This window comes from Desmodus rotundus, chromosome 10 (genome assembly GCF_022682495.2).
Source record: "Desmodus rotundus isolate HL8 chromosome 10, HLdesRot8A.1, whole genome shotgun sequence".
Taxonomy (NCBI): domain Eukaryota; kingdom Metazoa; phylum Chordata; class Mammalia; order Chiroptera; family Phyllostomidae; genus Desmodus; species Desmodus rotundus.
In genome coordinates this window covers 15,668,363-15,681,847 of record NC_071396.1, presented here as the reverse complement: position 1 = coordinate 15,681,847, position 13,485 = coordinate 15,668,363, and the positions used below count along the sequence as shown (strand labels likewise).

The 13,485-nt window shown below is 38.8% G+C and overlaps 1 protein-coding gene across 4 annotated transcripts in view; it reads right to left on the bottom strand.

Annotated features, from left to right (window-relative positions):
- RGS7 (regulator of G protein signaling 7) overlaps nucleotides 1–13,485 on the bottom strand; it is a 304,883-nt gene that overhangs the window by 61,631 nt on the left and 229,767 nt on the right. For all 4 annotated transcript variants that reach the window (XM_053912996.2, XM_053912997.2, XM_053912998.1 and 1 more), the window contains 2 exons: nucleotides 6,729–6,835; nucleotides 2,209–2,260 (listed from right to left, as the gene is read on the bottom strand). In XM_053912996.2, coding sequence (XP_053768971.1) covers nucleotides 2,209–2,260; nucleotides 6,729–6,835 — 159 coding nt within the window. The remainder of the gene's footprint in view (nucleotides 1–2,208; nucleotides 2,261–6,728; nucleotides 6,836–13,485) is intronic.

The following is a 13,485-nucleotide window of genomic DNA, read 5'->3' as shown; positions in this document are numbered from 1 at the left end:
GAGAAAACCAAAAATATAATACAGCCTATGTCTATAGTTACTTAACAAACTGCAGACACTCCAGGTCGGGGGAGAAAGTTCAGACAATGACCCCTTCTACGATGGACATCGGGACAAGTTCATGGAAAACTGAATGACACTAAGAATCTGAGATGACCCCCTTTGAGGGACATTCTGCAAATGATTATGCCATTTCCTCGGGCTCCCCACTCAAACATAAATCCTCTGTGAAGGGATGACTCATGAGCTGTAACGAACACTAACGTATTTATGAAAAACCCAAAAGGTGGACAGAGAGAAACATTGAGAGTAAGTTTCCTTTTCTACCAGAAACAGAGAAAATATATCTGTCAGGCAAAAATGATGGTGGGCACAAAAGAATTCCGACTTATTGAGTATAAGAGGAAAAATACCAGTTTCCTGAGGCATATTAATTTGGATTGTGCCAACAACTTTAGAAAGTCACTGTTATTATTTCTACTTAAAAAGTGAGCGAACAGGCTCACAGACATTGCCTGCCTTCTTTAAAGTCACACAGCTGGTGCGTGATTGTGACAGTATTTTAGGTCGGGTCTGCCTGTCCCTCACAGCTGGGGCTTTTTCCGTGAGCTCCTTCTCAGCTAGCCAAGTGTGCCTTTCCCTAGAATTTTATATTCTTTGGTGAGACAACCCCCAGGCATCGTCTCAAGTTGGACAAAGTGCTCCAGAAAGTTCTCCAACTGGGATCCACAAATCAACAGTTGTTTTTTAACGACTTCGTTCTCCAGTGCCTCAGTTTTGAGAAACGTGTGGTTCTGGATGAAGAAATGAGCATGAGCACGACTGCAAAGAAATTGCCTATTTTCTCTATTAATTTATCAGTTTTCTGTTTTGGGGGGTTGTTTTCCATGAGGTGTATCACTTTGAATCTTTGACTGGCATTGACCATTCTTAGGTGAACTACACACTCAGGTTTCTGAAATGAAAGGCAAAAAACATAATCCATTGGTCTTCGATGGATTTTTCTATAGTTATCTTACAAAATTTCTCTCCAGGAGCAAGAGCTAAGACAGCCAGATTGCTGTGAAGCTTCCCACTGCCTTTCATATGCTAGCCCTTGGCCTCCAAGGTTTGTTGTTTTTTCTCTTGAAAAAAATCTTCCCTTCTCCTTTATTTTTAAAAACATTTTATACTAAATTTATTGGGGGACCTTGGTGAATAGGATCATACAGGTTTGAAGTGCACACTTCTATGACACCTGATCGTGTGCCCACAAGTTCAAATGACCTCGGTTCTTTTGTGAAATCACTCTGGAATCCCTCAGCTAAAGTCAACCCCTTATTCTTTAAACTTCTGTATGATTTTGCACGTACCACTGTTATATTAACTCTGCGGTAACTCCTTCTGCATATTTTCTTTTCTCATTTAACCTACAAGATACCGACCATGCAGATGAAGTCCGGGCCACTTCTGGTATTCCAGCACCTACCATAGCCCTTGGCATAGGCAAAGAATCCTCAATAAATATTTGTAGAAATGATTGTAAGACCATGCAGTCTCACCTTTGAACACGATAGCCTTCAGGAAGATACAGGAAGATGAACACTTTTGAGAGGTCCATTTCCTTGAAGAGCTTAACCGAAATCATGACTGTTGAGTTGAATTTCTTCTAAGTTCATGGGAATTGATTCATTACTATTCAATTTTCTACTGTACTGTTTCTTTGCTTGGAATTGGCTTCTCCATGTGTTTTACAACCTTCCACTTACAGAAACATGAACTACCTGACATAATAGTGAGAAAAATGAAGTTTCAGAAAGTCACGTGGACTTGCCATAATGCACAAAGCCGAGTGGGAGAGGTGAGCTAGCTCTCTGGCCCTCTGACCCCCTTCGTAACTCTTTCTAGAAGACCGACGTGCCGTGGAAGGATGATAATAGCCTTTTTTTTTTTTTTTAAAAAAAAAAAAAGCTTGTTTATAGCTCTTTAACCAATTCAGAAGAAAATACATTTTTCTTTAATACTCTCGGTGGACACTATACCATGAAAAGAGTTGTCACCACGTTTGGTAACCTTCCTAAAAAAGGCCATTCGTAAACGCAACGTTAGAAATATTAGTCCCGTATGGAGAACTATAGTTTCTTTCCTCAATGACAAAGCAATAAAATGCAAGCACATGTTCATCCAGCCATACTGGCTGCCAAAAATAAAACGGGACATTGCACTGACCATAGTCTGTGTTTTCAGGCTCCCAGCAATTTGATGGCCAGAAATAGGGCGTCTGTGGAATGAAAAGAAGAGGAATGCAGGTTAGACGCAACCAATGAAGAGGTTTGGGTTTAGGAGCTGTGTTTGTATTTAGCAATTTTGTATGACAGCTCACCAAAGGTACATTTGTAATCCAGAAGAGGAAGCCAGAGAGGCATGCAAGGGTTTTTTTTTCTGACATTTACTTTTCTGAGCAATATGCGTTCTGAGCAATATGTTCAGCCCCCCAATATGTGCAGCACCGGAAGGTATTTAAAAAGTCCTACATTTGCTGCACTTGTATGGCAACTGCCATAAAGGTAAACGGTCTGATTGCATTATCCAAGCAAAATTTTGAATCCACAAAGGCCGCAAGCCGAGTGTTATATTCAGTAAGATTCAGGATAAGACACGTTTAAATATAACAAATTGTTTTCGATGATCAGTGTATCTCAACACTGTTGGCAATAGGTCCAAAAGCTCATCCCCGAGTCAAATTCTTTCCCTAAGGTCTAGCAGTCATTTGTCTGGCTCTGTTAATTACATACTGCAGCTCTTAAGTTTATCCAACCGGAATAAAACTAATTCCCCCCACACACTTCAAAAATATTTCTCAATAAAGGCACTTCTTGCTCTATATTTTTAAACCGCACAAACCAGAGATTACTTTTTCAACTAATAATGTCTTAGTGGATTGCTGTGATGAGTAACAGACAGAAATGGGATCCTGTGAAAGTTTAGAAGCTGATTGACAAAAGTACAAAGGACATGTCTGACCGGGATAACACTATTGTCATCACCAACATTTTGTATTTTCTAAAAGGGCTTTTCTGTCTCTGCTTGCTGGACACGCTGGGCTCCGGACCTTGAGTACATTCGAGGACCATCCATCTGTCCATCAAACCTCTGTTTTCTCAGGGGACGGTCACTCTAGGACCCAAAGGGACAGTGACTGCAGACATCAGCCCTACGGAGTTAGTTACATTCTTTAGTCAATTATGTTAACTATCTATGTGTATTGAGCCCATTTGTGTGATCTCTGATTACCTATTTGATAACTCTACCTTCTAGAAGAGGAGTTCTCAGGAAGGGACAGAGGATCATTGGGAGAACACTGTTTTGGGGAGAGCGTGCCAAGCTGGTCAGGACTCCCAGGGGCTTTTGGTCTTCTCCACTAGTTCTGGCAATTGCTGGCAATTGCTGCAGGATTACAGAGAGAGCTACAAATGCTAGTTTTCTACACGCGAAAAAAATGGCAGCAGACATTTAGGGGGAAAAGGGTTGAACCATTAGACACGGAAGAAATCGAGGCTTTACATGGGCCCCCTCCTCTCCCGAGTCCTGTTTGACTCCACGGGAGACGAATCTTTGAGGATTTGATTTCTCAGAAATAAATCTGGGTAAAGATTCTAGGGGAGCCATTGGGGAAAAAAGTAATCAGAACCTTGCTCTCATGTGAACTGCTAGTTTTTCAGATGCTTCTCACAGAGTTCATTATTCCCTGTGGGTTGCTTTTTTATTTTGGGAGGAGGGTGTGTGTACATACACATGTCTATTTATCTAACTTTAAAAATACCCATTCTAGGCACATTGGTCAGATATGTACTTGTTTCCCTTCAAATCACAAGGCATTCTTGCTGCATTATTATCATTTTTCTTTATTATTTTATTATTTAGTGAGAATTTCCCGAATATAAAAATAAAAGAACAAAATCATTGTCCTCTGTACTAGTACCTGGAAATGTCATTCACCAACATTCTTCACTAATATTATAAGGGTTTTTTCTAGGAAAAATATTTTTATTTATAATGAAAGGCAATTTAACAAATAGCAAACCCCTGTAGTTTGCTGGGATTTAAAAACATATTTTACAGTTTGCATAGGCTTTGAGACATTTTAATGTATGAGTGTTGGCTTCTTTAGCGCTGATAAAACTGATCCCAAACTGTCCAGCCATTTCTTAATAATCTTTGGCATATATATGAATGTAATAAAAGTTATAAAAGGGACGCAGAAAATCATGTCAGGTCTCAGTTCCAATTAGCTAAGAGAGGATAATTGCAAGTGTACATTCCTACAAAATCACATGATTAAAAATGCCCTGAACATGGAGACTCATTTACATATTACTGCATGCCAATGAAATTAAATTAAGAGTGCTATTTGTTTCAAACTCATGCTCCAAAGCTTTTCGAGATTCCTAACAATGGTTAGGATCTCAAACATTCACTGGAAGAATTGTAAACATACTACAAGTTCTCCATTTTAATTCATGATTTTTAAAACCCTTCCAAGGAGTTGCATTCCACTTCCATGTAATAAAAAAATCTTTCTGCTTCTTAGAACCAACCAATAATTGAAGTTAAACACCTTAAACAATAATGTACATTCTACTATTAGAGCTGTTTAACTATAGACTGATTAATGCCTTGGTGGATATTTTAGCAAGAAGTCAGCATTTCCCGAGTTTTCTGTCTTTTTGTACTTTAAATCTTGGTTTGAAGAGCCTATTAATATTAGATTTACAAATATGTAATATTTCGATCCCATTTCTAGTGTGGATGGGTCGTGCAAATAGTTATCATTTAATATTGAACATAATTAGTGTGACTGAAGAGATTATCCACCGTCTGTCGAGGCACACTAAGCTGGACGACCTGCTTACACCTAGCAGTGATGTAATTCATTTATCATTTGCACCCATTCCTTTGTTTTGCCTTAAAGTTCTTTAAAAAGCCTCTCCTTTTCTCCAGAAAGAATGATGATTCATTCCCAGCTTTGCTCATTTTTGACCCCTGAGACTAAGACATTTAAACCTTGTTAGCCCAGTGATTTCAGGCTGAGAAATGAATAATTTAAGCTAAAGCTTGCAGTTAAAATCTGCAAATTATGCTAATTAAAGCCATCATCACTAACTTTGGGCCATGTCTGAACTAGTTGGTTTTAAAAATAATTTTTGCATTAGATAATTCTCAAGAGACAGACTACATTCAATGCTTCCCTCATGCACATGTTCTTTTATACATGCATGATTTACCTTGTAATATTGTGAAGATGGATGAGAGTTTATATTTTTACTAAAAACACAAACTCAAAACCCTTTCATTCAGAATTGTGAGAATTTTATCACGATAAAGTTTACTTATAGTCTCTATCTCAAAATTTTATAAGAAAATAATATATGGAAAATGCCATCTTGCAATAGAAAATAACTCCTTTGAAAATCCAAAAGTGTTAGTAACACAAGAATAATTGGCTAATCACCAATAATTTTTATTGATTAAAATGTTAACTTTAGGAACCCAAGTTGCTCTAACTTAATAAGCTGTGTTAAGCTACTATTACCTTAAGTTTAACTGTATAAGGGATAAGATTCCATTATGATAAAGGCTTTTACAATTAAGTAATTTAACTAATTTAAATTTCTTGGATACTCAGGCCAGTATCACAATTTTAGGAGACTGCTTTACCTCCTAACAACTCAGGGCAAATGTCCCGTGATGAGTTGCCTCGGATAAAAGAGTCAAAGGAAGAGGTAGGAGAGTGTTCTAACGTGGACAAATATCTTGGAGAACAATTTTTGAAAACATATTCTCTCTTTGTTCTCAGTTTTCCTAACCAAGTTCTTAGGCACCCAAATGACTACTTAGCTGTTGATTTAGATGCAGAACATCTAATAATACTCAGAACAAGTGAGAAGAATGCTCTGATGTCTGGACGATGGGGAGAATCCTCTAAAAATACCTCTAGGAATTAAGCTAGAGTTTGAACACTGCTGTCCTCATTTTAATAGGCTAGAATTTACTAGTCAGTCATTAGTGAATCACAATGTCCAATGAAATGTAGAATACACTCCAGATAAATCATTGAGACCTCAAGCTCTAAAGCATGCTCAGTGACTGAAATTAGAGTCCAAAATCATTGCCCGACACAACAGCAGCCTGTCTCATTAGAAAAATGACCTGGGAGGACTCTTGTCCATTCACAAATTATCTGTGGTGTCCTCTCATCTCAGATGAGTGCAGACACGGAAAGCATCATGCATATCATGTAGAAGGGCCTCGGGCACCCACACATAGAAGGTTTGTCTAATCAGCTAAATCCTATCCCGGAGCTTCAAACATTCTATCACGGTTTGCTTGGACTGAAGATGATTCTGGATCAGATATGGGGGCCAGAGTATCATAAATTTAGTAGCTAAAATGTAACTTAAAGATAACTCTCCTAGCTCCCTGAATTCCATTAAGTGGCTCTCTGAAGTCCTTTCAAGCCTTTTATATACAGTATAACTTGAGTCATCATAGAATTCGGCTTCCACAAGTCATCTTCACTAAGCACTCTCCTTCTTTCTTTGTTTATTGTTCTTGCGTCTTACGTTTAACCATTAGTTTTTAACTAGCCTAAGTTAAATGCCGCGACTCTCAAATTTTCTGGAAAGAGAATCAGCATGCAAAATACAGATGCCTATTGGACCGTTAAAGAATATTTTTATTAAACTCACTTGGAACCGGTAGAAGGTGCCGTCGTCCTTGAGAGCGAGGACGTGATCGGAGATGGGAAAGAAGTAGCCGTGAGCGGCCATCAGCGTACCCAAATGCAGCGCCTCCACTGTGTCATGGAACAAAACACAATACAGGAAAACCTTTTTAAGTGATCAATTTACCAAAGTGTAGCGTTTTCACATGTTTCCTTTTGAGTACGATATTGCATCCCAAAAGACCATGTACTACTGTTCTTCTTCTTCGTTCAGCTTTTACGCAAGGGTTTAAGACGGCTCAGGCTGCTGGTAGTGACGGTGCAGTGACTAACCTCCCTCTGCGGTGACCAGCCCAGAAAGCATAAAGTTATGGAAGCCTGAGACGGAAAGGTTATTCTGAAATCACAGAACTGACCCCTTCATTTTCTAGATGGGACATATGTTGCTCCATGTCCATGTTCGTCCACACCTTCCTAAACAATTCTATCTGGCATTCATACAGCACATTAAATTTTTAAAGGCCTTCCTCTTTGCATCACTCGCTGGCCTGTATCAAAGATATCAAATATTGTCAGCGATTCCTCTCCTGGATCATTATTATGGGATGCTAACAGGGAATGTTAAGGCATCTAGAACCATTTATGCTTCAATAAGGGAGCCTTATAGTCCTGTGACTGTCCACACTGGTCTAGCTTTTACTGTTCCGTGTACAGGATTCTAGATGTGGACTAGGAAGAGGCTTATTGGACAAGGAAAACATTCTATTTCCCCAGTAAGCTGGGCAGTAGCTAGAACACAACACTCTAATTGTCATACTCCGTCTACAGCAGCCAACAATTCCTTCCCACAAAGGATTAATAAAATTTGATTAAAAGAATTATCTCCGCCCTTGTGCAGCAACAATATACATTCACTATCTTTAAGTTTAGAAAATACAAAACTGTGCAAAATCGTTTTTTATTCTAACATAAGCACATACACATATAAATATAAAGTCATTCGTTTACGTTGGTGTTACCTTTACACACAATTTATTTATAGGTTATTTTTGCTTCTTAGACAAGTAGCTAAAATTGTCCTTTAGGATTTTCCCAGTTGTTTCGGAACTAAGAGGGTCTATCTGTACCTGCAGCCCTCAAGGATGGGGGCTTAGGCCTCCAGCCAGAACTAAGTCACCGAGACACTAAGCTTAGCATAAGAATCCCCTCTTATCCCTCCCCCCATGCCCATATTGGCTAATAAAACAACTGTGGAATTTTATCTCTTATGGGTTATTATGTTGCTCCCTTTAATTGTTATCTAATGCCTTGCAAACATTTGCATTGGTAACTTCTACCTCCAGCCTTTCACTGCATTGTTCTGGTCAATCATAAAGGACAACTGTCAATCATCCTCATCGCCATGTCCCTGGAAGACTGTCATTAAGTGTCCCAGTCATCTTCTCCACACTCTCACTTAAGCCCCTCCTGGCACAGAATGGTCTTTTTTTACAAAGGAGCATTTTTCATTATGTATATGCATATAATAATATATATAATATATATAATAATATGTAATTATATATAATGAGGATATATTCATTATTTCCACACCCTTTTAATTCAAAGTCAAAGCCTTCTCATGCTCTGTGTTGCCTCAACTACATACTAACACACTGTGTGAATCTTATTAAAACTCTAGAGCTAGTGTGATGTCGCAGGAAGAACAAATCCACCTCTGAGACACCCACTGACTTTAGTTTCTTAAATTTACTGTGCCTCTCCCATCTAGTAAAGGTTAACAAAGCCACCCTGCAGGGTTGGCATGAGAATCGAGTAAGAATCTATGTAAAGAAGTTGGATGGTGCCTTGTACATAGTAGGTACTCAACAGATGGTAGCTATTAGGCTTCATATTTACATGCAGAATGATTTTTACTTTTCGCCCAAGTTCTTTCAGGAAATCCACTTCCATAAGTTTGCCTTCAATTGGGCTGAGTGACGGAAGCTGGCAGTCCTAAGGAGCAACAGTCATTTGTATCTCCTTTCTGTGGATTATCTATAAAATTAAAATGGTAAGAGGATCTTTGAGTATCGCTGGCTCATATGGGTGAGCAGGTACTTGTAGCCTTGAGCTTGGTCAGAGACCCTGGATGCTCCTGTCAGGTGGCCATGGGCAGAAAAATGTGTTCTATCCACTTAAGGAATTCAAAATCAGGTGGCCCACCTGGCTTGTTATAGCCATCTTTATTCATTTTATTCCCAGAGGTCTGCGGCCTAGGAAAATACCGCTATCACTATTTTCCAGGAAGAAAAATTGAGCTATGGCACATGAGGAAGTTTGCAGAGCACATACGCAAGAAAGGAACACTGAGACGCTGAAAGACTCACAGTAGTAAATGCACAGGGAAGAGTGTGACTACAAGCAAAAAGAAACAAAGAACCTTATTGTATGGGGGGACAAGATGCCAATGAAGATTAGAAAAATGTAGTGGAAGTAAATGTAGAGAAATAAAGACAAATATTACCTGGGCATCTATTAGATACTAACTCTACGACGGATCCCACTTGTCCTCCGGGGCGAGGTGCATGTATGCGGGTTTTCTTCAGGCGGCCCTACCGTAATTACACCCGCACAAATGTCTGCTGACAAGAATAGTAATAACGCACCACTAGTAACGTCTGCCTCCATCTTTTATTTGAATAGGCAATATTCTGTTTTCGTTTCATTTGATGACATAAATTCTCATTTCACTGCCCTGCCAAGAGATATTCATGCTCCATTGTTTTATTAATAGAAAAAAAATGGTTTTGATCCATTTTTTAAAACGCCTAGAGCTCAACAGATATATATTTGTGGTGGTATCAATAGGATCAAAATTTAGTTTCTACATGGCTCCTGTATACTTCAGAAGCAGAGTTCAAATCAAACCACTTAACTTTGTACGTCAGAGGGCTGAACTTCTAACAAAGACTATAAAATGATACCAAGGCCATTGATTAAATAGTACCCCGAAGAGACTGAGATTATAGAAGTTACATGTTGTCACAGGACCTCCAGAAACAGATAAAATCTTAGATGAAAAATCAGGGAGTTGGGGTAAATTTTCTGCTTCATTTACGACTATAAGCTTAGCATAGCAATAGCAAAAGTAGCTATTGAATCCATATTTGCTGAATGGGTGAGTAAGTAAACTTATAAATAAATGATACAAAAAGAATATAAAAAATGTAATACTGCATGAAAAATACTAAGCGAGTTATTTTAGGTGTAATAATGAGGAGCTTGTTCAGCTCTTTCCAGATTATGTAAATATTTAAAATCTTTTTTCAAAATAATTCTATAAGCTTTTGAGGTGGGGCTGTTGTAGGTATTTGATTATGGAAAAGGTAACAGTAATATAAACGGCATGAATGCCACTCAGGGAAATTGTAGCGGGCTCCTGGCAGAGTTCTGCAGGTTGACCTGTTCGTGGTCTATGATACACATGAAGCTACACTTCCCCGCGGTCCAGCTGCTCCTGAATCTCAGCACAGTCTAATCTAATAAGAATCTGGAGGGCCACTGGCAGTCTTGGAACACAGTGCTGGAAGTTTAATGAGTAATCCTTCGAGATCTCCCTCCCAGTAATGGCACGCCAGATGGCTCCTCAACATTATGCTTCTCGGCAAAATGATCCCTAATTAATCTTCTTGTACATGTGTCATTCACATCACCCACACGGCTAAATAAACTTCAACGGCAAACCTACCAGAAGATTTCAGTTTAATTTTCATTTGGATAGTCCAGCCGTGACACAGCTGAGAGATAAAAATCCATTTCCAAACAACTGTTATGATGTGACTAATGTAGTTTTGTTAAATCTGATGTGTTCATCGTGTTGCTTCAACCCTAAAGCAATAGGATTATCAAAATCCTTTAAAAGCAAAACAAACAAACAAAAATCTATGTAACATAACTTGTCTTTGGACCACTACTTCAGAAAGCTAATAGGATTAAAATCATGTTATGAAAGAGGCCTGTTATTCAGTTCTGTATTTCCACACACAGAAGTACATATTTATATATTTGGTTCTATATTTACAATACATTGTTAAAACTCAGTAATATTTTTCTTGTTCCGAGGTCCCACTCCTGGCACCTTCTGGCCCTTTCAAATACAGGCCATAAATTTGAAAAGATGGAAAAATGCTTCTGAGTCAAGAAGCTAATATTTTAAAAATATCACTAAATCCTATGTTTATTCCTGTAATGAGTTACATACCCTTATTTTATGTGTTTGTATTAACAAATGTGATTGTTTCATTATCAGCATACAGCATATTGTATGGGGGGAAGTATTTTAGGAGGAAATCTACTCAAAATGGGGAAAAAAATGATAGCGAATGATAAGGTACCAAGGAAAGAGAAAAGCTGAAAAGAACACAGAGGTAAGTTACAAAATAGTGAAATAGGCAATTCACCATGATTCTGAGTCATAAAGGAAAGACTCATTGAACTTGTTATTTTCTGCTTAAGAAGACAGGGAAAGCGGTCATTTTAGAAATACTTGAAAATGTGCTTTCTTAAGAACTGGCATTTAAAAAGGTAAGTCATGCGGAAAAATCACACATGCAGAACATTTTATTCTCCAACAAGGCCAAATTGAAAGTGAAATATTACTATATTTAGGAATTTCTGAGGTAAGTCTATCTTCTCTTTTACCTTATTTTTAGCATCATTTCCACATAGAAAAATCAAGTACCATTTGCTTTTCAGCTATCACAAATCAGGACACAGAGGTGAATAATGTGGTGATATAAAAATAGATAATATAGAATAGATTTTATTAGCAAGACATTAAAACAGGATATAATTTAAACCAAGTTTGAGGGTTGCACTAGGTAATTAATACGAGTACGGAATACTTCCAAATGAAGGAGCAGAGCACAGAGGTGAGGCAGCCCGGTGGCGCAAGGCCACAGCTGGGGTTCGAATCCTGACTCCCTCATTTGCTAGCTGTGTGGCCTGGGCCTGCGTCCTCATCTGTGGACCTGGGAGAGTAAAATACTGACGTCAGAGGTTCGTTGTGAGCACCTATGGAGATAACATGGGCAGGGCACTTACAATAAGGCCTGCCACGGGAAAATGCCCTAGCCATGCGTTAGCTTCAGTCAGCTGACACTTGTGAAAGGACACATTCAGTGGCACTTAGTCTAGTACCAAAGGCAAAGGGTGAACCAGTAGTGGGGTCGATCCGAGCTTCCAAGTCATGCAAAAACAATTCCAACTCCACACTACTTATGTCTTCCAGGGGGTCAAACTGGGGTCTTTGGTGTGCAGATCCGGAGTCTGCTCTGGACTACAGAAATACCCAAATCAATGCAGTTACTGGTGAAAATGAAAAATGTGTCTTTTATGTTATGGAAAAAAAAAAACACACCAACTTTTTGGCCAGCCCCATATGTCTGGAATAGAAAATGGCTGAAACATCAATTTATTTTTCTTCCAGAACTCTTGGAAGCTACTTAAAAAAAAAAAAATCGAGTGAAAAGCTCAGCAAATTAATGGTCCTTGAGATAAGACTCATGGAACTTGACATCTTGTGCTTCCAGAGACGACAGAAATTAGCCAACGCATTGTCCCTTAACTTCATCCAGGTGAAACAAAGCTGCGTTTCCTAGCGGCGAGCTGAAGCTTTCCCAGTAGTGTTAGAGGTAAGGAACTGAATCTCATTCTGAATGGACCTGCCTATGCTGAAACAAGGCAAGCATCTTTCATTCACATGAAAAAATGTTATTAATGAATTTCAGTTTAAGTGCAAACATCTCTGACTGAAATGGCATATGAAGTGCAGTTATGAATGGAGGTATGTTGAAGGATAGAACCCACTGTAATTATATTAATATTTTAGCATGTTCAGAATATAAATTTGGGTGTTAACAGAAATTTTGAAATTGGGACAAAAAAAGTCCAAAGCTATGAAGGACAATGGACTGACTCCATACATTTTTATTCAAATAACTACTAAGATAACTAATTTTTTCAGTTATTCAATTTTTGTTGATTAGTGGTAGCAATAAAGATGACATGTAGAGTAGGACATGTACATGTAGCCATCTGAATGAAAAGAGAGCAGCGTTCCTAGGAAAATACTATTATGAAAGAATTTTAAAAGCCATTATTTCTTTTAGTGCCCAATTATGCAACAGTTGGGGAGCGTACTGTATCGGAGAAATGAAAGTTTCACATCAGTATGTTGCTTCCTTTTTCTATCTCCTCTGCCTCCTCCTCCTCCTTCCCTCTCTTCTGGACACAACAGTGATATCAATATGTGGGTGCCAGGCTGTATGCAATTTATGGGTGAATAACATGATCAAAAAAAACATGATCCATGGGGAGTTAATTTTATCTTTAAGCGGGGCCTTTAGAAATTTAATATTATTATGCCAATGTGTATTTTCACTCCTAATAAAAACTGTCCAAACTACTGAGGGCCCAAACATATATTTTTGGTACTTTCCCAAGCACCACTGCCCCTACTACAATTTGCTCCCCGTCTGTGGGAGTTCAATCCTCATAAAAAGCAGTGTTATTCATGAGTGTGCCCCACTTCTTACTTCCAAAATACACTCTCTCAAAGGGGTCGCAGTGGCTTCTTTGTGCAAAAGTCCTATAACATCCCCCCACACCCCCTCAGGCGTCCCCCCTTAACAACCTACTGATGAATCTCTCCCCTGGAACCCTCTGTTTGCCTGTCTTTCCCCCCGGCTCCCAAACTCTCCTCCCCTGCCTTTCTCCTCCCAATCTCTACTGCTGGGAAG